Source organism: Arvicola amphibius, chromosome 1 (assembly GCF_903992535.2).
Source record: "Arvicola amphibius chromosome 1, mArvAmp1.2, whole genome shotgun sequence".
In the NCBI taxonomy this organism is placed as follows: Eukaryota; Metazoa; Chordata; class Mammalia; order Rodentia; family Cricetidae; genus Arvicola; species Arvicola amphibius.
In genome coordinates, this window is record NC_052047.1 from 169,376,346 (window position 1) to 169,403,127 (window position 26,782).

The 26,782-nt window shown below is 43.0% G+C and overlaps 1 protein-coding gene across 1 annotated transcript in view; it reads right to left on the reverse strand.

The window, feature by feature from the left end:
* Window positions 1-26,782, reverse strand: part of Glis3 (GLIS family zinc finger 3) — a 407,608-nt gene that overhangs the window by 41,042 nt on the left and 339,784 nt on the right. The window contains exon 6 of the mRNA XM_038350195.1: window positions 15,022-15,166. Coding sequence (XP_038206123.1) covers window positions 15,022-15,166 — 145 coding nt within the window. The remainder of the gene's footprint in view (window positions 1-15,021; window positions 15,167-26,782) is intronic.

Below are 26,782 nucleotides of genomic sequence, written 5' to 3' on the forward strand. Positions count from 1 at the left end.
CTTCATTGTTGGTGTCACCTTGGGGGTCACTGCTGTCTCCAAAGCTCGAAGGGGGCTTTTCACTGAACTTCCAGACAGGGTTAGTGACTGGCAGCTGGAACAACTGATTAGGCACAGCAAAGGAACAAACTAGAAACCCTTATTGCCTTTTTGATTAAGAGATGGTGAACTCCCCAAGGAAATAAAGCTTGGACAACCAATGAATGCATGAACTCTGTGCCTGCTGCCCAGAGCCAGGAGCTCTCTTCCCTACCGCTGTGGACTCTTGCTCATGGGGCCTGGCTTATGGCAGTGACAGGCAGAGGTGGCTCTGTGATCCATGAGGCTTCGAGAAGCTATCTCAAAGGCTGCTGGAGACACGAAAATCTCGTGACTATTTCAGTTAATGTCAATCAACATATCTCTATTATAACTATCAATATATAATTCATTATTAATATATTATTAGTAGTTGTTATATTAAGATAATATTACGGCATATTATTATGCAATGATATCATAGTGTTATAATTTATTAATGAATTATATTATTAATAACAATATATTATGTCTAATGAAAGGCACATTTGGAGATACTTCCCTTGTGAGGTATTCACCATGTGAACAGAGGATGCAAGGAGTACTTTAGGGACCCCAAATAAAGACTTCTTGCCTTGCCATCCCAGGTCTGCTGGAGGCTACTACCCACATCATTTGGTGACTATTTCCATCCATTTAGACGGTTGGCACAAAGACTCTCCTGTCAGTCAGAGGCATTAAAAAAGTAGCTAGCATAGACAGGCCTGATGGAGTAAACCTGTAATCCTAGATAACAAGCAAGAGATTTCACGTTCAAGGCCTGCCTGGGCAATTGAGTGAGACTGCCTCAAACAAAAGACCAAAGAAGAAGTTATGGATAGAAGTCACTGGGAAAGTGCTGGACTGGTATGTGCAGAACTAGGTTCAGCCCTCAGGGCAGTGAAGAATAGCTAGTATGCTTTCCTGCTCAAAACGGTGTGAGCAGCTACACTTCTGTTCTTTGATATTAAATAATCCAAAAACCCAGAAGAGCCATGGAAGTAGAACATACTTTCTGATACCCTAGATCGTAGCCTGTGACATGTTGAGATTCTAAACTTCTTGTGACTCTCAAAATGGCCCAGATACACACACACGGAGAAGCAGGGAGTGACCTAGGTCTCAGCTTCATTACATCAACTCCCTTCTCCATATTGGGGAACTCACAGTTAGGATTGATTGAATACCTGTCATGTGCCAAGGGCATTTTGCCAAGGACATCTGCTATTTATTGATTAGGCTTGGCTTGAGGCCTAATCTGCTTCCTGGTTAGATGAGATGGCTATGGTCACTTGGTGAGCAAATAGTGAAGGCAAAATTCAAGGTGAGATTTTCAGGTCACGTGGCCCTAACCACCACCCCACACTGTCTCTCAAGGGCCCAACGGACTCAAGACAAAGTGCATCCATATCTAGCAGTGCATCTGAAAGGGCATCTTGGAGTAGAGGCACACAGGTGGCTGCAACATTCTCAGTTAGACAGTCAAAAAAACCATTCTTTGTCCCAACCCGTTCTCAACCTTGGTAAGGAGATTTAATCCAGACAAGGAATTAACTGAATTATTCCGTTTGGAAAACAAACAGCTGGTAAGAAATGTGCTTTTGCCCAAATAAAGATTTCAGATCCATGTCAGCTGCATATTGATCCACAGGCAAAAAAAAGAAGTGGGGCCTGCAGGGCGATTCGTGAGCAATCAGCTATATGCGCCTTTACTGCAGCAAGCAGGATGTCCTGGGCTGTCGATATAAGCCTAGAGGGGAATTACTGTGTTTGTGGAGACCACTGAGCTTCCCTGTAAGCCCATCCTTCAGGGCATTCATGGCTACTGAGAAGCCCTAGCCCAGCTCTGACTTATCCTCACTGGAAGGAAAATCCAACTTATTTGAAGATGGTGACTCTTACTTGTAATGAATGTCACAGCCATGTTGGGCTCCCGAGAAATGACATTAATTGCTTGGTGGCTAGCATAAGGAAACAAGTCTAGGCTGACCATTCATCTCTCAGGCAGAATTTCAAGGGTCAAGGCTCAGAGGAGCAAACTAATCGATGAGCCCCAAAGTAAATTGGCTCTCAAGTAGACATTAACAAGAATTAGAGGGTCCGCATGAAAGGTGATCTTAATCTTGTCTCTCTGTCTCTCTCCCAAGAGGAGAAATTTAGACCTGGGAGGAGTTCAATAAGCCATTTAACTGCAGTGGCGATTTTGGCTCCATCGGCCCCATCAGAAATCAGGCGCTCAGAACAGACAGTGTCAGTCAGCATGGTTAGGAACGGAAGAAAGTGGACACAACGGGAGTCACATGGATCTGGATTTGAAGCTTAGCTCGAGTGATTGCCTGATGTTTCTTCATCTTCAAAAGGAAAATACTTCACAGGATTGAATGGAAAAACATAAATATATAATACATTAAAAACATAAATAGGGGCTGGAGAGATGGCTCAGCAGTTTACACCATGTACTACTCTGTTTTTTTTTTCTTTTTTTTCTTTTTTTGGTTTTTCGAGACAGGGTTTCTCTGCAGCTTTTTTTAGAGCCTTTCCTGGAACTAGCTCTTGTAGCCCAGGCTGGCCTCGAACTCACAGAGATCCGCCTGCCTCTGCCTCCCGAGTGCTGGGATTAAAGGCATGCGCCACCACCGCCCGGCTTCATGTACTACTCTTTAAGAAGGCCCAGGTTTGGTTCCCAGTGCCTGCCTGGGAACACACAAATGTCTGTAACTCCAGTTCCAGGGGATGGATGCCCTCTTGCAGCCTGGGCTTTGTGAACACTGCACATGTGGAACACAGTCATACAGACATACACACAGTCAAAACACTGATATATAGAAAATAAAATACGATTAAAAATTAAAAACACATAGCACAAAGGCTGAACTCTGGTTACCACCCACAAAATGCTCTTATCATTTTATTGTAATTCTTATCATATTGTTGTAATTAATGCAATTTTAATGATTAGGGAATAACAAAAACATACACTGCCCCAAAATGGTAAACATCCAATTAAGCTTTCTTTTTTAAAGCCCAGGTGAAAAACTGCAATGTAACTGTGCACTGGAATTCGTCACCGTGGAGGAGTTTATGCATCATATTCAATCAGCTTTTTATTGTTCAATGTTTTTATGCAAATGCTACAAAGTACTTGAGGCCTAGAACAAATCCGCATAGGGTTAAAATGTTGTCCTTTACTTTGAAGGAGTAATACACACCTTTGAGATACAGCCCATAATACATTTCAGTGTAGAAGATAACAAGTCATTTTCATGCATGACTGCATTTCACTAAGGAGCGAAAATGGGCTGTTACTGAAATGTCAACACAATTGTCCCTCTTGAAGCTTGGTTTTTCTTGAAGTATTTTTACATTTTTCAGTGCTTCTTGTTTGTTTCTCCTCTCCAAGAGCATACGGATTCAGCTTTGGTTAATTTTCAGAATTTAAAGAAAGGCTTCCCTTTAGATGTTCTGAGGAGAATGACCAATACTGGGAGGCATCTAGAAACTTAGTCCCCAAAAGTGAACATTTAAGTCTAATACCATCTGCTGTTCTTCACAGAACACCTCAAAGCAATTTAACTGCACTGTCATCCAATGGAAAACGCCTTCCTGACCTAAATTCGCACACCAGAGAGAGTTTCCTAGCAAGGAAAATGCCTGCCAGGGCAATCTGCTAGGGAGCCTGAATTTAATTCTAAAGTTAATTGGAGAATGGGGGAGACCCCAGTTTATGCTAATCCTTGTTGTGGATGAGAAGAGGCTGTTCCTTTTTACCTTCCCACCTGATGTCAGGGCACTGCCTGCCCCTCTGCCTCTCCATCAAGTAGGGCATGGTTCTGCAGCCACACTCCACCTGTGTTAGGAGGAAGCCGCTTCTTAAGGGTTTGCACATCCATCCCTCTGATCTTTCCCCTCTCCTTCCAGCATGAATACTTTTAATATTGCCAATCACTGAAAATCCATTCTTTCTGCCTGTCTCCCCTTCCCCCCCTTGCAATGTGGTGTATCATTATCCAGCAGCCCCGATAAGAGCGTAATGAAACAATTCCCTCTCAAGCGCATCGGGTGGCTGTCAGACTAAAATGACAATACCCGTCCATCCCTGACATGCTACCCTCAGCTAATTGATGGCAACTGTCTCCAATGCTCTAGGACAAAGAAAACATACATGTGTCTCCTGACAGGAGAGCTACCTGGCAATGGATAAACCGGTGTGTTAGGAGGCTGCCGGATTAAGGTACGTAAGGGTACTGCTCTAAAGAATGTACCTATTAGCTTTGTGCTTAATAGTGCCGCTGATCACTGGGGAACAGAAATAAATAAGGTACAGTAAGAATTTATTGATGTCTGGATAGATGAATATTCAGGTTCTCTTACAAACAGATGTCTCCCAAGAGCTCCAAACTTCAGTGTAGGCAGCCCAATTACATTTCCAGCTCATACAGCTAGATTTACCAGCAGGGAAGACGTCATTACTGTTTGGAAGTGTACACACGCTCTCAAGTCTTTCTGGAATCTACCATCGTCCAGCTAGAAGAAATGTCACCCGCACGAATGCCAAAGGTTACCATCAAACATCCTGAAACACCAGGTGTAATTAGCTTCTGTTCGGGAGTTTCACATCTGTACTGCGACAGAACAAAGACATTCTGTCGCAACTCGAATGGCATCACTCAGGCACTTCTCCAGGGCCAACACTTAAGCAGCTCTCTTAAATCTTTCCAGACAATGCATGACACATCAAACCTCAAATCTCAGACTGCGCTTCCCTCCTCTGGAGTATCAGCCCTCCCACTTATTCACCTTAAGTTACACAGAAAAGTCAGTAGGATAATGTGAACATACAGACCACTCAAGACTTCCCTTTGGGTAGCCGCATTTCCTGTCTCCCTGTGCTTTAGATTTTCACCCCCTTTCAAGTCAGGATGGAAAAGGAGAAAGGAGAAAGATGGAGCTAACGTGGCTAATTGTTCCCGGTAGTAATTAAAAAGTTCTCCTCAGCTCTGTCTTTGTAGCAAAGTCCAACTTATTCATAAAAAAATAATAACCACTTTAGTAAACATACCAGGTCTCTAACCCTTACTATGTTTCCATGGCTAAACCACCAAAGGTAGGATCTATGATCCCACCCGCTGTGTTTCTGCAGGGACTCTGAAACCACTTGCAGTGGAGGCTGCTTGGAGACGGATCTGTAGCAAGGACAGCCAATCTGGTTTTGACTGCCATGTTCTTCTAGCAGAAAGAAATGCTGATCTGTGGACTCTGAGGAGACCTCTCTTTCTAGATGTGGAAAGGTTGGTGACAATAGTCCTTTGCAGGGCCTGTGGGGCAGTAAGGAACCAGTTTTCAATTACCACTAACCTGAGGCAAAACTGCACAGACACCCAAGTTGGTTTTGTTGTGACCCCTTTTTCCGTCCTCACAGACTTTCTTCACCTTTGCATTTACTTGACTTCCAAGCAGACATTCATGCTTTAGCATGAAATTATGCTCATATATGACATTTTGGAAGGAATTTTAATTGAATATTTTTCTCTATTTGGGAAACAGAGGCTTCAGTCTTCAGTTACGCCGACTTCCAGGTCTACTGTGAGACACAATGTATTTTGAGGAAGCAAGTATCTTCCTTGTTGGAATATGAGCAAGTGGGCCCCTCAAACTTGATATTTCAACTCCTTGTTTTATTTCTGAGGATTGATGTACATCTCAGAGAGGCTTTGACTTGAGAAAACAGTCTGTGGTTCTCTACGCCCTGAGACACTCCCCCTTCTAGGAGGAACAAACGTGGACAGAGGGAAACCATGATGATTCCTGGATTTTGCTACCTGCCTCTGGCTCATCACACCAAAACGCAGTTCTTTTCTCTCTGGCAACTTCTTTCTGGATGACAGAACTATGTTTGTCAGAGCATTCCATCCCAGGCTACCTCTGTAGATCTTCCTGCTAGCTGGTGACTTCAGGGATCCCTCTATTTGAGGGTCTCTAGTCTTAGGGCTCCGAGAGCATCATCCCAGGGAAGACAAAAAGAAGTAAACATGGCTTGGTACCTTTACAGGGAGACTGTTTGTTACCATCTGCCTTCATTGCTGGGTCTCATAAGGACCTCTGCAAGGCTATGGGCTGGGGAGCTTCTGAAGTATCTGCTAAATCGAAAAGAGTATAGGTCCAGCCAAATTCCTATGTATTATGTGTTGTTAACTCTTATAATGCATTCTCCTCTTTCATTAATTTATATTACTTAATTAAATTTATGGCTTCCTTTATTTCATTTGGTCATTGACAAATGTTCCAGATGGAAGTCTGAAGCTGAGGTCACTAAATTGCTTTTGGAAAGGACTGGACTTTTTAGGTTTTGTAGGCAAGTATACCCTCAGTTATTTAAACAGCTATTCTCACACAAAGCCTAATGACTTATTTTGTTTAAATTTACCTTTAGAATTCTTAAAACCACCACTAGTAATTCTCTGGCCATAATGAAAACAGGAGGCAGGCCAGATACAGCCTGTGGGCGGTCTGCTGATCCCTGGTGTAACAAATTACCTGTTGTTATAATTGTTACAAAGAGAACACCATCACAGTAAGATTAGAGAAATATGAATTATAATGAATAAATCGAGGTAAGAAAATAGCCAGAAATAGTTTTCTAGGCACCATGGACTGTATTTTGAGGAACACAATGGAGTCTGAAAGAGACCATTTACAAAATGACACCCGGAGAGACCAAGGCTATACATACCTGAGCAATGCCATCGCATGAAGGCTATATATATACCTGAGCAATGCCATCGCAAGGGCTGAATGAAACTGCCCCGGCCAGGCCATCAGTACGATTGCCTCTTTCCTGCACTTGCTTCACCTCCCAGGTTCACTGTTCACTGAGCTCATTTTTCAAGCAGGCACGGTGTGGGCCCTCTGCAAAGCCCAGTTTCACGAGACTCCTCAGTCTCTTTGTGGCAATGGGGAAAAAAAAAGTCTCATGCAGAGATCTGAAAATGGGACTTAGGTCTACAAGCTCCATGGTCCAATCTTGTCTTGGCTTCTTGGAAGAAACTGCCTGTCTGTGAATTCTCTACCTAGCACTACCTTGGATACAAGGAGAGCACAAAAGGGGAGCTCAACGTGGCTTATCAACAATCGGTGAAATAAAAAGGGAGTGAGGGAGGGAAAGGAGGGAGGAAGTGAGGAAGGACAGGAAAGAGGGTCACTGAGAACCTGCAAGCTGACAGGGAGCCCACTGGCTTCCTTTATGTGTTTTGTTCTCTCACCACAGCCCTGTGGGATTCCTATCGGGACCTACTCTCAAGGGAAAGTGGCTTCCCTAAACACAACACCCAACAGGCAGAGTGCCAAGATGGGGCTTCAGATTTAGTCCCACAATCTTTCCGCATGACACTCTGTCATTAAAACAAAAATAAAAACAACCAAAGCACTATTTTTGTATTCAAACCCTAGTAGCCATCAAAACATAATTTTGACATTGTGAGTTTGGGGCCACTGACACCTAAGTGGTGAGCTTCTGATTCCAATTTTATCTTTAAAGCAACACAGTAGATCTCCTGCATTAGAAACATAATGTGAACTACTACACAGGGTATAGGGTTAGAAAATCTAAAGAATTCTGTTTTAGCTTTCGTTTAGTCTACTAAATGATGCTGATTTAAAATTTAATTTCTTTTACCCTCCCCCCATTTCCAAAAACAACAATAAAGAACACCGGGGTGGCAGGTAATTTTGCTCAGGACTGTAATATACATTTCCTAGTATTTGAACACAGCAATAATTAGCACTAACAGATGTTGAGCACTTACTGCCTCCTAAGAACTCTTAATGTCATTAAATCCAGTAATCAATCTCAGTAAGGGGAATGTCTCAGTTGGAGGCAAGGAAGTGTTTCCATTTGTAAATATTGTGTTTGAGCAGACTGGCTTCATGGACAGTAAGAGAGACTTGTGTAAAACATGGTCACTAATGACATACAATATCTGACTTTTCAAAGGAACATGAACGCTACTCACTCATAATGTTTATATAGCTATCAACTGCCTGAGCATCCGAGCACACAGACCTAAGGACATTTATCTTCCATTAGCATTGGCTAGCAGGTATACAGCGCTTCTCAGACTGCATATCCATCCCTTTGAAATGCTTGATGTGAAAGTCAGGCATGATGATAAATACCTGGAATCCCCAAACTGGTAAGGCAGAGGCAGGAGGATTTCTATAAGTTGCCCAGTATGGTTTATACAATGAGTTCTAAGCCAGCCAGGGTTACATAGCAAGAAAATATCTTTAAAATGAAAGGGAAAAAAGAAAGATTAAAAAGTTTGGTATTGACTACCCTGAGGAACAAATTCCTATATAGAATTATGATAGCTTGTCCCCTTTAATAATAAACGGTCACTTTCTGCAGCGTCCTACAAGGTGGAAGTGATAAGACTCTCTACACTTTCAGAAGAAAGGATCCAGTGGCACAAAACCTGTTATTTCTGAGGATATGATTGGGAATTCACAGAAACATTAGGGTAAGATGCAATTCTGTAGTCCAAGGCTGACAGATAGGTAAGACAGTCAGACAGTTGCATACATACATACATAGATAGGTAGATGACAGATAATAACAAGACAGATATGGGTCATGGGCAACCATGTTCATTGAGACAGAACTGGGTTAGCATGCAATAAGATGGCCAAACTCCAGCTAGAAACATTCATGGAAGTGAGGCAGATACTGACTTCACTTAGAAAAAAGATCAAGCCTCCAGAGAGGTGCCTGTGACTTCCAGTGTGGGTTGGAAGGGTAGCAGTGGTTCAAAGCATGGTTGAGAAACATGAATGGGGCTGAACAGTCTATGACAATAACAAGGAAGACACTATAAATGACAACCCCCAAGAAAGAGATTTTTGATTAATATGGAATGGGTAGATGTCACCATAGGCAATCTAGACCTCACACTACTCTCTTGTTACTGGAAAACATCTCATTTCTTGTGAGTTAATCTAGTAATGTCCTTCAGTTTATATCCCCATGTCATTATTAACCTTTCTTTATACTGTCCATACAACAATAAAAAGGAATTCTCACTGTGACTACAAACACCAAAAATAAGCAGTTCTTAAGAAAAAGCCTGGGGACTGGAGAGATGGCTCAGAGGTTAAGAGCACTGCCTGCTCTTCCAAAGGTCCTGAGTTCAACTCCCAGCAACCACATGGTGGCTCACAACCATCTGTAATGGGGTCTGGTGCCCTCTTCTGGCCTGCAGAAATACACACAGACAGAATATTGTACACATAATAAATGAATATTTAAAAAAAAAGAAAGAAAAAGCCTTTGTGAATTCAGAAAGAAGAGACTAACTTTCTATTTCTTTTTTCCCTTGGAGCCTAAATTCAGTGGAAGTAGAAAGTCAGAACTTTGGGCCCATGTTTGGCTCGTTTCCACTGCCACGCAAGGTATGAAGTGTTTCAGCTGATAAGTTCTAGCCTGAATTCCACCCTGCCATCCATCGATCCCTTCAGACCTGCTTGAGACAAACTGCAGAGCTCCAAATGGCCCTTCTCCTATCCTACTGACAAAAGAGTAGTAAATGAGTAGTGAGGTGGGGGACAAATGACAACACAGAGACAACCAAGTCCTTCCCCAATGGGGACAAAGCCAAGGCTGGCAAGCCTTACTCCTTTATCTCCTTTCTGATGAGGTGCGGAACGTTTCTTGCTCACCCACAAAAATGTTCTCATAGCAACAACGTACGTTCCAGAAAACTGCATGATTCAGTTTAATCCTGCATGAAAAGCCAGCAAGAGTACAAGGGAATATGTACACAAGGACCAATGGAAGCACCCAATTTGTCAGTTTGCAAATATATGAAAGGTAGAAACAGCTGTAACTGCTCCATACATGTCAGTGGGGCCTGTGCTGCCTGAGAACCAACATTTTAATTTGCTTTAATGGAGCGTGCATAATAAAAGCTCACTGTTAATTTAAAAACAAACAAAATGTAAGCCTTCTACAGCCTTCTACAGTGAGTAACAGAGTAACATGTATGTGTACTACACAGTGACCCATACTCTAGTCACCCTCGATAAAAATTCAAATGGGGGTTTGTAGAAGCCACATCCCCATGTACTGTTGAGTCGAATGATGGATTCCAAAGTGAGCTGCCTGGATGACCAGCATCCTGCATCACCTGGGAACTTGTTAGGATAATCTGGCAGAGATTCAAATCTTTGAGATTGTTCGGAACTACTGAATCGGAAACTCCAGGGGTGAGGTCAGAAAGCTGCACTTTCATGAGGCCATCTGCTGACGTTATATACACTGCTGAACTGGCTCAGGTTTAAAACTGTGTGTGAGGGATGCCAGCGCCCACAGTATAGGACACAGGGCTTGTTTTTACTGTCGCTGACTTCAGTTCAAGTTAACGGACAGTCACTGACAGGAACTGCCTGCTCTAAACAGTGGTTCCCAAACCTTCCTAATACTGCAACCCTTTAATACAGTTCTTCATACTCTGATGACCCCAATCATAACATCATTGCCACTGCTACTTCATAACTGTAATGTTGCTACTGCTATGAATCCCAGTTTCCCGATACGCATGATGACTGATTTGTGACTCCTGTGAGTAGGTCATTTGACCTTCAAAGGGGTCATTCCCAAAAGGTTGAGAACCACTGTGTTAAAGCGACCCAGTTTCTGAAGACAGCTCAAGACACTACCGGGGGGGGGGGGGGGGGGGGGAAGGAGGGGACATCATGAGAACACTGCCTGGTATTTCCTTCAAATTCCTTCTGTCTCCATTCCCTTCTGCCCACCCCTATTCCAAAGTTTCTTGGTTGCTTTCTCCCCTTTGTAAATTCCAAGCAAAACAGTACTTTTGAAGATAGGGCAAGAGATAGATATTCATGTGTTTCACAATGTTCTATGTCTTTCTGAAGACTTTTATGTAGGCTATGCTTGTCTTTTACAGCTTTCAACTGTAAAGTTTAATCTCATGGGAAATTGTGTGTCAGCTTAGAGGTCTCTAATGGCCACCCCCTAAATTAGCAGCCAGTTTTTGAGAAGAGACCATAGGAGGCACTTTCACAGAAAATTAGAGCCAACATTTACATCTTTCTAAGAAGCTGTCCAAAGACAGCAAATATACTCAATTTAAGAATGTAGATACATTAAAACATATAACATGAGATTAAACTAAAATGAAACACTATTCATAAAGCAAGTTAACACAGTGCTATTTATTACAAAACTGGTATTATTGAAGGGGGAAAAAGCTCCCTTCTCCCAGCAATGGCGTGGAGAGCTAATGGCATCATAAAACTTTACGAAGAAATTTTCATTTCCCTCTTATGTTTATATAAGATAGTAGAACAAAAAGAGAACCTTTTATTCCTTAAAAAGCTTAAAGCTACATTAAAATTTGAATAGTTCAACAGCACTTACTAGATCTAAACATAAGGACTACTTTATAATTTAAGGGAAACCGTTATCAATACCCCCCACACACACACCATTCTTGAAAGTCTCTCATTTCTGTTGCATTAGCACTACATCTCATAGAAATTTCTATGGGACTCAACTATCTCAACCCTTCCCATGAGAGGCCTGGATTGTCTGGACCGTCTCTTTCTTGGGTGTCTATCCACCAGGTTGGACTGAAGGATAAGTGAGGGTGGAGCAGGCCTCATCTCCCCTTGGATTATCTGACAGCTTTCATTTGCAGTTTAGCCCTACGGATCAGACAGCCCCAGGGATTGGGTTTCTGCGAGATGATTCTAGTGTCTAGCAACAAGGCTTCATGACCGAGGTCACAGGCTTACTAAAGCCACCTCATATTGAGTCCACAGTTGCAGCTGTGGTTCAGAGGGAGCCATTACTTTTGTAGCCACACATGGGACAGATTATTTGCCTGAGGCATCCGTGCTAGCGTATGGACCTTCTGCCAAGACCAGGCACTGGTCCAGTTGGTCCATGCTGCTGTATCCTCACTAAATTTAGACTTGCCTACTCCATCAGCTCATTCTATGAGCTCAGATTTATACCAGACTGGTCCTAAAGCCCTGAAAGTGGAGCTCACACTTGACCTACTGTGAAACCCTCTCTCTCAGAGTCTCAGTAAATCACCTGGAATTCCCACACTGACCTGGACCATGATGTGGGGCATAGTCTTAGGAAAGAAACTAGAAGTGGTCCAATCTCAGGGCCTTTTTTTTTTTTTTACCACCGCTCCTACCTCAGGGGCCCACTGAGCAGCAGAAAGTTGCTGGGAGCCCAGGATCTTCCAACAGTGTGAAAGTAAACACCACAATTTAAAAATCATCCTCAGCATGGTCTACAAAAAAATGACAATCTTTTCAGGCAATCCATTCCAATCAATCACTCTCTTATCAATCTCAGAAATCTGCTTCAATAAAGGAAGCAGGCATATATAGGCTTTCTTCCCTGCTCATCTTAATGCTGTACAAATGACCGCTCTGGGTGCTGAACCCTGTGACATCTAAGGGACGATTCTGCTCAAAGTCAAGGGTTTCCCCTCCTATGCTCACATACACTCAACAGGTTTCCACGGACCTGTTCCTAGCAACGAAAGGCATATAATCATTAAGGAAGTATTTTCTTGAGTTACTGATCTTCCTGATTTTTCTAACAGAATGGAAAGGGAACAACCAAGTGCTCTGTGCTGTGCTAAAGATGGAATCCATGTCTCAATCATGCTCCACAAGCCCTCCGCCACTGAACCACATCCCAGCCCATCTCAAAGCACTTCTTACCCTTGCCAAATAGACTTGACCATCCAGATTCCATCTTTCCCTAATTAACGGAGAGTTTCCAGCATGCCTTTGCCATGTGCCATGCACAGGTTGGTATGTGCCTGCAGACCTTCAGCCCATGGGCAGCTGCTGTGCACATGCACTCCACACATGTGCCTTTCTAAGCTTAACAAAGAAGGCATGCAAGTTTGGTTTTAGAGTTTTTCTCCCTGACTGGTTTTGCCTCTGGGTTTGCTGCCTACTCAGCAAATCAAAAGGTATAATCAATTATTTAAAAATAATCCAGAGGCCAAGAAAGTACAACAGCACCTAAGGGAAACGGACAGAAAGTGAGGAGAATAAACTCCAGCACTTACAAGCGGCCTGGAGAGATAAAACCCCAGGAAAATGCTGGTTAGGTGGCCACCTGCCTAGTTCAGGTCATTTCAGAGCAGAAAACGCCTGTCAACTGCAAGATGCTGTGTGCACGGCTGTGGCAACGTACACTCCCTTGCCTGTGCTACAGTGCTTCTGCTACAGCTGGAGGCTCCAAGGCAAGTACTCAAGATCTTTTTGAGAACCAAATATAGAAAAGCATCGAGAATAAAGTGGAAGTCTATTCAGCACGACAAAGTCATTTCAAACTAAAACTACACCTTAAAAAGTTGAAAACTCCAAAACTTTAAAAATACTATCTGACATGTAAAAATGCACACCCAGTCCAACACACGAGTGCTGAAAATGAATCATATGTTATATGCATACAATACAGACAACATTTTTCCATAGCGGCAGGTGACACAGTGTCCAAGATTTGGGACAAGACTGGCCGCTCCTTGCAAATTGTTGCGACTGTGTGCTGGTTTCTCAGTCGCCTCTAATTAGCTCTGAGTTCCAGATCTTTAGTAAGGTATATTCATTGCCTGAGAAAGTAGAGGGATGTCTCACAGGTTGTTTTAACCTGATTGTTGATTCATTTAGTATGTTAAAGAAATGTTCATGCGTCATCAATTTGCAAACCAACAACCTCTATGCACACAAAAGCTACCCCTGTCTCTTCACTCATGTCTACTATCAAGGTTTTCAGTACGCTTCGGTAGTGTTATATAGCATCCCTACATATCTGATGAAGTGTCTATGTATCTCTTTAAGATTTGGCCAGCCATTCAAGTAAGTTTTAATCTTTATCTCTGGATCTGGAGGAGATGAAGCTATGCTGTTTCAATGAATAAGTCCCTAAGCAACTGCTAAAGGTTCCTCAATGCTGGCCCACTGTGATTAAGAATGTCTTGATGACGGATGTTCCAGAAATGACTGCTTGAATGCCCTTTTCTTCTGCACTGGATCGTCTTGAGAACCGTCAGGCTTAAAAAGCCACACAAGCATGTCTTTCTCCTATTCCACTGCAATGCATCAGTACATTCTTCATTCTCTAAGGTTTATTAGCACTTCTCAAAAGGAAAAAAAATAGCATGCTGCCAACCTGGCTGCGGGATCGGATGCAGATGGGAGTGAGAGCTGCAAGTCACTGAAAATGGAAAAGTCTCATTGTCTGAAATAGGGTGTTAGTGCAACGTGCTTTCAGATGGCTTGCAGCAAGAGCTTTCTGTGTGTAAAGTAATAAAACTAATTATGCTTGCTCAAGTCCTCCACCATCATAGGGACTTGAAAATGCACCCAAACTGCAAGCTAATGCAATCAAAGAAAAACGATGAGCCCTCTTACTGTGTTAGATTAGTTTTTCCTTTTTTGAAACAACCTGCAATTTTCTGAATACAGGGTCACCTATGATTCAGACCGAGGTGGACAAGAGATCTAGACCACCTTCCTTTCCTCTCCCTTTGGTTTAGGGACATTCATAGATATTCTTACAAGTTGGTTTATAAATATGAAAGGTTTCCTGTAGCTACCTGGAGCCTCCACTTAAAACGGAAAGATGATGAGGACCACTCCATTTAGAATCCGCATGTGGTCTGCTGCCTGCTTCACGGCCAACCATTTCCTCTGAATCCCAAAGATTCCTGGGAGGGCTTAGTGCACCAAACCTCTGGCAGAAGCCCAGAACAAGATGAACTAATGTGTTATTTGGCCTTGTTTCTTTATGAGGAACAGGAAGGTCTGCTTTGCCAAACCGACACAGGAGAACAGCTGCAGACTACTGACCGCGAGCAGACGATCATGGATGAATTCTCAGGTGAAAGGGATTTGCTGTTACATTCTTACCTGGATAGAGTTCAGGCCCAGGCCCTGGCCCTGGGGAGCGTACCACGGCGCCATCAGTGTCTCTGGGGGAAGTGGCTGGCTGCAGAGGCTGCACAGCGAGACAGTCGGTGAGGAGATCTGGATGGAGCTCAGTGCTAGACCGCAGCTGAAAGGAGAAGAGAGAAGAGATGGAAAAGCTGGTCCTTAGAACACCTGCCTGGAAAGGCCTCGTACCCCAAAGGTGGATGCAGTGCAATCCACAGATATTTATCAAGCAGCCATGGAAAGGCAGGCATGAGGTGTGACAGCATCAACAGAAGGACCGGTTCTCCAGCCTAGAACACCTGGCAGATGCTTCAGGAAGCAAGTGGCTGCAAGTAGGTTTGACTCCAGACACTGGTAGCCCTACTTCTGAGAACTCAAACTTCCATTTAGTTGCTCACTCAGTCTCTAATCAGAAGTTGTAGTAGTGACGACACAAACAAACTCAGAAAGACTTTGTCCACAATGTTCCCACTGTAAAGAGCAGGAAAACTGGTGCACAAGCTATCCGGGAGAAAATTCAGGAGTCTCCACTGGTGTTTGATGCTTAGAAAATTTACACGAGAGAGAGATACTGGAATAAAATTTAATATAGAAAATGATTAAATTAAACTTCTAACAGCAACAATAATAAACCCGAATGCTATGTCACACAAAAACAGGAATCTACATCTTCACTTAGTCACACACAATTAATTTTATATGTGAGTTGCATGTAAAATTAAACCAAAATGGAGTTAAAATGTAGTATAAGTAAAAAATTTACTTGATTCATTTGATTGCATGTAGGTGTTCATTTATGCAAGGGCTTGTGCTTGTGCATGCACACGTGTGTGAGCATCTGTATGTGTGAGAATGTGTGCATGTGTGTGCGTGTCTCTGTGTGTGAATGAGAGCAAGTGTGTATGTCTGTGTGTGAATGTGCATGTGTCTATACATGTGTGTAGGCTGAAGAAAAAGTCCTGGTGTCATCTCCGGGGTACCACCAGCCACCTTTAAACAGGGGCTCATTGGCTCACAGGCCACCAATCAGAGTGGACTGGCGGGCTAGTGAGACCCAGAAACTCCCCTGTCTCTACTTCAGTACTAGAATTACAAGTGTTTAGGTGGCAGCTGAGGGTTGAACTCAAGTCCTCAATGCTTACAAAGCAATCGGTTAGCTTATCAACGGAGTCACCCACAGCTCCAACATCTTTAGAGACACAAATTTTGTAAATGTACCTTGAATGAAAAATTACAATGGAACGTTTGGTGACATAGATGTATTAATCTAATTGAGTTAAAACATAGTATTATAAAAGTATAAAATGTATTTCTTAGAAATATCACAAATGCTTATCTTCAGCATTTAAAACTGTGCATGAACTGGCTTTATACAGACATTAAGCCTTTAGATACAGAGTCACAGTATTCTTGTTCTTTGACAAATGTCTCATGGCCCTCTTGACTCGAGGAGGATTCACTGTCTTTACAGAACTCTGACTCTGTGCCAAGTTGAACAACTAAAATACAAATGAGCAATGCTAAGTGCTAGAAAGTGACGCTCCGAAACGAGGCCATGAGGACATGTGGAGGTCAGGGGTTAGTTTGGGATAGCGGTCTGGGACTGCAGCTTGGGGCTAAAACTGGTAACAAGTCTGAGAAGAATTGTAGCAAGATGTCCCAGACAGTGGGCGTCAGAGGCTGGGGGAGCCTGCCTGCCTTGCAAAATGATCGGTGGAATGGTATGGCTGGTGCAGTGTGGGGTGGGACATGAAGCCTAAGGAACAGAGACAGAAGATGTAAGAGGAACTGGGAAAAAAGAGAACAAAATCCTGCCATGGGCAATTACTACAAACCGCGTAAGTGGGGAGTGGGTTGAAAAGGAGAACTAAACACGGCAATGCATACACAGCAATAATTACAGAGGCGGAGGCCATGGCTTCAAGGGGGCAGGTAAAGGGGACATGGGAGGAGTTGGGGTGGAAATGATGCAAATGTGCTTTTCACGTATGGACTTCTCAGTTTTAAAAATGTAACAAGTACATGGCACGATAACCCTAAGGGAACAGTGGCGGTAAGCAACAGCTCTCTAGCTGGACTCAAGAGCCACTCAACAACAGGGGTGACATGCCTGATAGTGGAAACCAAGCCAAATACTCAGAGCTGGTGAGGTCACAGATGGAGGAGAACCTGAAACCACCCCTTTGCTAAACCAGCATAATCCCTAACAACCATCTAAACATTTGTCATTATACCTACAGGTAAGTATAGGCCTCATGTCTCATCAAAGGAACTTATCTTTGAAACAGACAGAAGCCATCCCAGAAAACCATAACCAACCACAATGCAGTTGTGGAGCCCAGTCCCGGTGGACACATTATGAAACATCCCTACATCTAAGGCTCAGGGAACACTGCGGAAGAGGGTGCAGATCAGGGAGTCTCACTGCTGTGAGACTGTGCTTCTATTAAATCCAGACGACAAGGCCCACCAACTGTGTAAACTTGACTGAACAAGAGAAACAACAATAAACAAGCCAAAGCGGGTGGGGGGAATCCCCCCAAGGCTCCAACCTACACAAAAACTACAGGCAGCTAAGGACTGTGGAGAAAGGGTACAACAGTCTTCTCCAGGGAAGTGCACACCATAAATTTGAAAGAAAAAAAAAGAACAAAGAAGGGTATATGGGAAGATCTGGAGGGAGGAAAGGAGAGAAAGAAATGACACAATTACAACCGCAACAAAACAGATTTTTGGAAATGTTTAGTAAAGCTTTTCATTAAGTATTTTATTTTCTGATAAAACAAGTCTAACATTTAAAAAAAAACTCACCACACTTGTGGAAGAAGGACCCTAAAACTGACTAATCGGGGGCTATAGAAATGGCTCCATGGCTAAGAGCACTTGTTACCCTTGCAGAGAACCTGGGTGCAGTTTCTAGCACCCACATAGTATGCATACACAGCTGTCTGTAACTAGTCCCATGGGTTCTGATGCCATCTTCTGACCTCTGTGAGTACCAAGTTCACATGTGGTACAGGCAAAACATTGAGACATGCAAGATAAAGAAATAAAAAATATTAAAAATAATTTATCAAATTATCTAAACCTTCACAAAAGTATCTGTGGTACTGATGTCACAGGTAGAAATTTGTGTATTTTTTAGTAGGTGAGTATGTTGGTATGAAATTTCTAGAGGGCATCAGGGAACAGCATTTTAGACCCATAATCAAAATAATTTGCTTCTTGAATCTGTCCTAAGGAAATACCCAGAAATATGAAGGACAATGAAAACCCAAAGACCTATGGATGCATTCTTCTAGTGATATATAGCATGAATTATAGCAATACCCAAAATTAGAAAATGCTCTTAAATGTCCATACATTTAAGTAACTGGAATACTGTGTTCATAATGACAGCAAAACACAATTTTATATACAAAATGTTAAAAATAACATCCAGCTCAGATAAAATGAAATTTCTTCTCATTTTCCAAATACTCTACATTCCAGTGGTGAACTAGAACTGCCACGTGCCAATCTAAGAGTGCTGTGTGCGCCTTTTTAGCACAGTCCTTAGACAGATTGCTTGAAACGGGTCCTGGTGAAAGCATTTGCACTATGGGAACTGGAAACTGCTCTCCACTAAGGCTTCTTCCCTGTAGTTCGGGCTGCTAAGTCTCACGAGACCACTACTGATATGATCAAACCTGAGGACAGACTGCTTCGGATGGACTATTTATTGTTTATATATGAACTGAACTCTGATCAAACCCGAGGACAGCCCACCTCGGATGGACTATTGTTCTATATGAACTATACTCTGATCAAATCTGAGGACAGCCTGCCTCGGATGGACTATTGTTTATTCCCCACAAGTCCACAGTTCAGAGCCACGTTCCTGGTGAGAAGCAGAGAAGAGCTGGAGGGAGCGCTCAAAAGTGGAGCCTACTGGGAATTGGTTAGGCCATGGATGGTGTTGCCCTCAAAACGGATCCCGTGGGACCCGAAGTTAATCTTCAAGGCAATGAAGAGAAGCCTAACCCAGAGTCACACTGAATTTTGTATACCCTTTTAAAATGTGGTCCCACTGTGATACCATCTATGTGACAGTCATGGGGCGCTTGCTTGGCCACTACAGTGTTTGAACTTTAAGGCCTGAAAAGCAGTGAGCTAACTGAACCTCTTTTCTTCTAAGGCTCCCTGCCTCGGGTTAATTTTTATAACATTGAAAAATGAAGGGACACACACACACACACAAACAACAGCAAAAGAAAATGGCACTTCTTGGATCTCAAATGAGATTAAACTTCTACCTAGACCTTGGACAGAGCATAAAAACAGCAGAGGGAAGTAGGCAACAGAAGGACCATTTGGCTCACATAGCAAGGAGATCGTCACAACTCCCTCGGCTTTGGCATACTGAACTTTCTGACCAGGACTGTCTACGTTTATGCTTAGTCCTCTCTGGACCATTGAAAGATGCGTTTGCTATTTTCTTATGAACCTAACACATGCTGCTTAAGAAAAACTGGTAAAGAGGGGGAGGAGAATCCAAGGCTTAGAATGAGTTCTGGTGATCACTTTTAATTTATCTTTCATCATTAAAATGCGATCTGGGGTGCACATGTTCTACTAAGGGCAGAAACGAATGCTTCTCTGCTTTCGATTACCCACCACTCTAGGGTTTTCAGTTATCAGTACCAGCGAGATTGTTCCAAGGAATTTCATGGCCACAGCTAATCCTGGCATCAGACACAGGCAATCTTCCCTAGCTTCAACAGGCATTCATGTCTTCCAGCAGTGTGATTCTATACGACTTTGTGGTGAGAGTTAATTTAGTTTTCTCTAGGATTAGGCATGGTTCTTAAAAGTGCTTCTTAAATTAATCAAGCCTTAGAACCTTCTACAGAATTTCCAGAGGAACGCTACATGTGCATACCAAGTCATGAGATGAAGCCGTATACCTGTCCCAGACCAACAGCCTAGGAAAGGGTTCTCCAAGTAGAAACAAGTGAGCAGAAGGCATAGTCAAATCTCCTGGAGGGGTGGGTATCTTTCAACATAATACAGCTGTACAGGGGAGTGAGAAATTCAAGTATTTACAAGAAATAACTTCCTAATGTTAATCTCAACAACAGCTTAGCTGCTAGGGATTCATGAAAAAGACAGGGCAAAGTTTGATTAGGTCAGGATCATCTATGAATGTCCTTCCCTGACTTGGCACACGTCAGAGATTCTCGAGGGGTGTTCCCAAGTTCCCAGATGGGGCTGGATGCTGGGGTCTGCAGACGACGCTTATAGAATTGCTGGCCTCTAAGAATCCCAATGGGCAGAGTTAGGGGATTTTGCTTGCTATGGAGAGAGGAAATGCATTGTGAAGACAGAGGCTCATCAAAATATAATATTCTTTTCATATAGAATTTAAAATTACTGTATCTTCTCTGATTAGCTATGATTTAGAAACGTGGTATTTTTTTCACTGAGACACAAGCGTGAGACCTCTAATTAGCAGGTTTCAGGAAAGGCCACGGAAAGAGAAGATAAAAACATAGATGGGCAAGTTTTCTGGTCACTGGATAGAAAGATGCTATGAAAATAAGTTCAATCAACACGGGGGGATTCTGGGCTTTGCATCTTAGAAAACACCTTGACAGATTTATGAGAAGCCTCCCCGAGACCTTTGGACTTTAAAAAGCTTGGTGTTATCTCCAGTGGAAAGTAATCATTAATTCCAGCATCCTAAGTACTAATTATCATAAAAAAGAATCTTAAGTTTCCCACATATGTATCCTCCTTTCTGCAAAACTCACATAGATAAATGGTTGCAGGAGGCTCAATTCTCAAAAACAGTTTAGATTCATATTTCTTCACATGAACAACAACAAAAAAAAATAAAACCTTCTACAAAGCATAATGTCATTCTTAGGGAAGGGCAAAGAACAGATCCCCACCCCCAACAGGGTCTCCACTGCTCTTTTTGGATAGAGGACGGATCTGAAGTCACTGAGCTTCGATTCTTCTCAGCGAGAGGACTGCTGTGTTGGATGGACAATGGGACCAGTCCCCCTGGAACTGTTGCCTTCAGCTGCCCTCACCACACAACACGGGTTTCCAGAATACCGCCACTGTTTGGTAACCTTTCTCATTCACCGTTCTTTGGCCTAAACCATATGCCAGGTGCTGTATTAGGGACCTGAAACACAGCAACCATCAGAAGACACTTGCTGTCCTTACCACTCTATCCTAAGTACACACACAGCAGTCCTTCCAAGGGTACTAACTCTTCCTCGAGGATGACTGCCCTGGTTCTTGCGATAGAGGCACCATTATGTTGACATTCTGATCTTGAAATGAGAAGATCTTGACCCAGACGTGTCTTAAGAATGTCTCCTTTCTGTCTTCTTCTGGCATTCGCTTGGCTTTTCCTCCTCTTTCCATGCCCTTTCTCCAGTTCTGGAGAAACACCCCAAGTCAATGAGAACAACACTCACATCTGTGTTTCCCAATTTCCTATTGTGGAGGTCAGAGAGGACTTCTAAGAGGCAGGGCCATTATGAACAGAGTCCTGAATGCAGTAAGAAAGTCAGATGTACATCTGAATATTCATGTGGAAGGAAGATGTTGACAGGTTCTCAAAACTGCTGTAAGAGAGAAGCGAGCAATTGAGTAAGAAGCGTGTATGACACAGGACCAGAGAAATGGCCAGGGTTCAACAGGCGAAGGACTGCAGAAACATGAAGTTTTAGTGTTGGGGCTATGGCAAGGCAAGGGGAGAAGGCAAGCAGGCAGGCAAGGGGCTTTGTCCTGTACTGTAGATAACTGTGTGGAAATCAGACAGAACCACTGAGGGAGGAGTCGTTACATCCCTCCAAACAAATGGGAAGAACAGCTAGAGCCAGAGGTGTTAGAAGTGGTCAGCTTCTATTTGGAAGGTGGAGCTGAATTTGATACATAGTATGAGAGGGAATGGAGAATCCAGGATCGGTCCTGTGATGGATAATCTGAACCATGAACCTGATTAGATGAGAAATCAAGTAAGTGACATGCTCTGGGCAGGTCTATGAGGACATTGCCCAGAAGGATTAACTAAAGATATAAGGCCCTCCTTTTGAGTGGGTGGCACCTCCCACCAAAGCAAGAGTAATACAGAGGTTTAAGGAGAAAGCAGTGTGAACGCAAGCATTGTTGGAAGATCTGCTGCCACCTGACTCCAGCTTCTCTGAATTCCAATGTTGAATGAAAACCAGTGGCTCTTCAGGAACCTTCCAGGTCATCAGCTCCAGGATGGGACTTCTGAGGCATCCAATTCTGTGGCCTGGGCAACTATGTAGCTCTCAGCTTCTCCAGTGTGCAAATGGTCACGATCAAGATGACTTCATTCCTATTAGTTGAAAGCCATTCTTGCAAACCCCCTTCATAATGTTTCAAAATAATCTATCATCTCTCCTACCAATGAGACCTAACATAGGCCCCATACTTTGGTGTTGGGAGACATGGAACACACTAGAAACAAATCAGCAGTTTGGAGACATTAACTCAGGTGATTCCTGGACACCAGACAGAATGTGTAGGCATCTGCACTTGGAGCTGATTCCTAGGGCAAGATAGGTCTGGACCCACTTAGAGAACATCCCCAGTCCATACACTTGGGATGGACTAACATAAATTAGCATTTGCTATCCCATATTTAAGAAACACGATTCTTTCTGGATACTTCAGAGAAAGAGTCCCAAAGACTAAGACATTAGGAGGCTCCATTCTGAGACCTCCCCATTTCCTGGAAGAACATGCCCTCTAAGTTCCCACAACAGCCTGGTTTGCTGTCTGCAAATAGCCCACGGAGACTGATGTTGCTCTGTCTACCACAGTATGCCCCCTCCTCCCGGTATCTTCCTTCTAAGATCTAGTCTATGATTCTTCGGAATAAAACCTCCCCTGACCAGGCTAGTCAACACCAAGCACACAGGGGACAGGGAGATGCTCTAGCATCTGCAGTCCATAATCATGGGACTGGATTGTATACTGGGGTTTTATGTTTTGATATGAATGGAGTCTGTCCAACTCACTCTCCACAAGAGTTTTGCTGACAAGCTTCCTACACCCTCAGCATAGGGCAATGTGTCATCAACATTGTGCAAAATCAGCCACTGACTGTCAACCGGATTTGTGAGCATGTGCCTCAATACTCTACAAGAAGTGACTATATCTACTGATGTGTGATGTTAAAAACAGACTGCGTGATCATCTCTTCCTTTACCCCCAGGATGGAAATGGAAAGTTTTCAAAGATTTGCACGAAACTAAGCATGGTGGTTAGACTATTGACGGTCCACTCAAACCCCTTCTGTGCCAAGCAATGTGCGGGGCCTCGCCCCCCGCTGTGATCTATCCATCTCTCAGCTTCTGTACTCTGTGGACCGACAGCCAGCAGCTGGCACAGATCCACCTCCCTCTTCTTCTTGATATGGGACAAACCCTGAGGTATAAGTTATATTCCGTACCTCCTTATCGAGACCATCCAAATCAGTTCCCTTCCATAGCTTCCTCTTTGCTTCTCTCCTGAACTGTATAGGGGGCACCCAAATCCTCGGCTCATAGCAGACTTCTGAGGCATCCATCTTAGGAAACATTGAAAAGGCAGTGTTTGTTCATTTGGGACTGACTGCCAGGAGCCAATCAGAAGACTCAAAGGAATGCATGGATACATTCCTTCTTTGGACCTGCTCTTCCCAAACATCAAGGATATGTATGTAAAGTAGTTTTCTATCACCTTAAGGACCTCTAAGAAATCAAGGCAATTTTTTTTTTCTAAAAAAGGGATACTCTAGTCCACTGTTTGAAGACCCTGGCGAAGGCAGCACATATGGCTTACCAAATAGGCCAAGAAGCAGCAGGGGCGATGCCAGAGCCAGGGTCATACCACTCTCCCTCGTCTTAAGGGCTCCTCCCTAGGCAGAACTCCTAAATGTTCCGTGACCTCCAAGTGGTGCTTTTAGCGTGGACCTTTGTGGGACACTCGTTTAAGCCATGACAATATGGAAACCAGAAGGCTACTGTCACTGGGTTATTTCTAGGTCACTATGAATAGGTTAAAGCATAAAAGAGACTAAATTTAAAACAAAAGCAGAAGTAACAGGATTGTTCCAAGGAGATTTAGCTGTCACTGATTCAAGGGGCAGCTACACCCTGGCTTTAAGAAAGGGTTTGTTTGTTTTCATCTATTGAGTCCTGACCCATCTCTCAGCAACGAGCAGAGCTGTCTGTATCCTGCTACTTGGAAACCTGGAGTCAGGCTTGTGGACAGACGAGGACAACAAGGGACAGCTCTGAGCCTGTCGGGCCGATCTGTGAGTCTCTGAGTGTTAAAAAGTCCACCTTCAGCAAACCACTTTTGGGTTTATTTTTTTGGATCTCCCCAGCACGAGTTAACACAATGGCTCGGTAGCTTCTGTATGGTCTCACATTATGAAGTACTTGTTCCAAGCGATTGTTTTTCAACTTTAATAATGAAGTCACCCATCACAGCTTGACAAGCTTCCTGCATGTGGGAACTGGAGCTGCTTCCCTCACAACACAGTAACTTTTCCTAATCATAAAAGCAAGGCACCGTCACTTGTGATTTGTGCTTGTTTTTATGTTCGAGACTATTCTGCTAATGTTTATAAGCTCTTCAGACCGGACAGGAATTCTACTCCCGTCATTGCTTTTGTTTGTTTCAGACATGATTGAATAATCATCCAAGATTAAGTGAATCAAGTGGAAATAATCAGGGCGGGGGAAAAGGGCCAGATGCTGTCATTGCAGTTCCACTACATTTTATCCCAGGAGCAAAGGCAATTCTGTGAGTCCAAAGCAGATACACTTCCAAAGAAAACCAGGCACAATCAAAGGCTTTTTGTGTTCCCCTTCTCCAGTGAGCAGAGTACACTTGGGCCAGGCATATTTATGCATCACCTTGTCAGGATTCCTTTGTTCTCCAGAAATCAAATGTCACCAAAATATGTTTCTCAAGAAAGCCAGCCAGAAGGAAAGACAAACAGTTTTTTCCCCCTCCTAGAGCCTTAAGGTTTATTACCAGAACATTCTTATCAAGTGTTCTCTAGGACACTCCGAGCAACGTGGATCTCAGGGAATTAACTCACTGCCAAAAGGTTTAAAAATAATTACAATGAATTAACCTATTATATTAATTACAATTAATTTTCAGTTGAATGTAAGAATTTCATCTCTAGGGGATTCCTCAGGACTGACATTTATGAAGTGTCTCTGTGTATCAAAGGTAATTAATTTCCAACAATCTGCTATCAAATTTGTTTCCTTTGGGAATGACCAATTTGCAAGAAGAAAAAGTAAGAGTGAAGTCCTAGGAAATGTACTGTACTGTAATGTACTGGAAGAAACAGGACTGCCCGGCTAGGTATTCTAAGCGTTGGTTGGCAATGACTTTTAAGGTCCCAAATTGTATTCATCACTGGTAGATGGACATACCAAAATAAAGGACTAGGTATATATCTTAATAATGCCATGAAAACATTTCCAATATATACACAAAACAACAGTTAGTTCTTTAAATGATGGTTGATTGGAACTATATATAGCAACATAAAACTTTAGAGGTCATGGATCTGGGTTCTCCTAATCCTACCTGTTAGCTCTCTACTGGTGCCAAAAACTCTACATCATCTCAATGGCCCAATGTGAGTAGTGGACACTTGAAATGTGGCCAGTACAACTAAGGAACTGATTCTATGATTTAATTAAAATTAAATTTCCATGTACAGTTCTAAACTGCAAAGTACTACTTCCTCCCACAGCATCAATCAATTTAGCCACTGTCTATATCCTTCTGATGGAAGTGAAATCTGGAAGATTTAGATTCATTTCCTTACCACTCAGCATCCTCCCAGCATCCTCTGCTGATAAACGGGCTTACTCATTAGGAGTGTGTGTGCATGCCTGTACGTAGGTCATGAAATTAGAAAAGGGATCATGAGAGAGGAGAAAAATGTGGCAACAGGCAAAGAAATGTATCTGAAATGAAAGCAGAAGTGACGAAGGGAGCCAGACAGAGGTGAGGGGAAATACATTAGGGGGACACTGGGGGAGGGCAAAGGGAAGGGGGTGAATCACAGCAAAGAAAGGCACATGTGCTTAAAATGTCACAACAAAACATATTACTTAGTTAAGTAACATAAAAACATTAAAAAGTTGAGACGATGTGGGATGTCCTTCTGTATGTTTTGCTCTTATTGGTTAATGAATAAAGCTGCTTTGGCCTATGGCAGGGCAGAATATAGCCAGGCTAGAAGAGATATATAGAGAGAGTAGGTGGAGTCAGGGAGACGCCATGTAGCTGCAGAAGGAGACAGATGCTGGACCCTTACCAATAAGCCATAGCCTCGTGCCAATACACAGATTAATAGGAATGGGTTAATGTAAGATGTAAGAGATAGTTAATAAGAAGCCTGAGCTAAAAGGCCAAGCAGTGTTGTAATTAATATAGTTTCTGTGTGGCTATTTGGGTCTGGGCAGCCGGGAAATGAAAGCAGAGCCTCCACTTACAAGAGGAGGAAGGAGCAGAGTGGGAGTGGGAGGGGGGTAGGAGGGAGGGTGGAGGTAGGGAGGGGAAAAGAGTATGAATTTTAATTGAACTATTATTTACCTACTGGGACTGATTCTTGCCCTTGGTCTGCAGAACACACAATGACTTTGCAGATAGTCTACTTTTATAGTTCTTCTAGCATTTGAGAGGTATC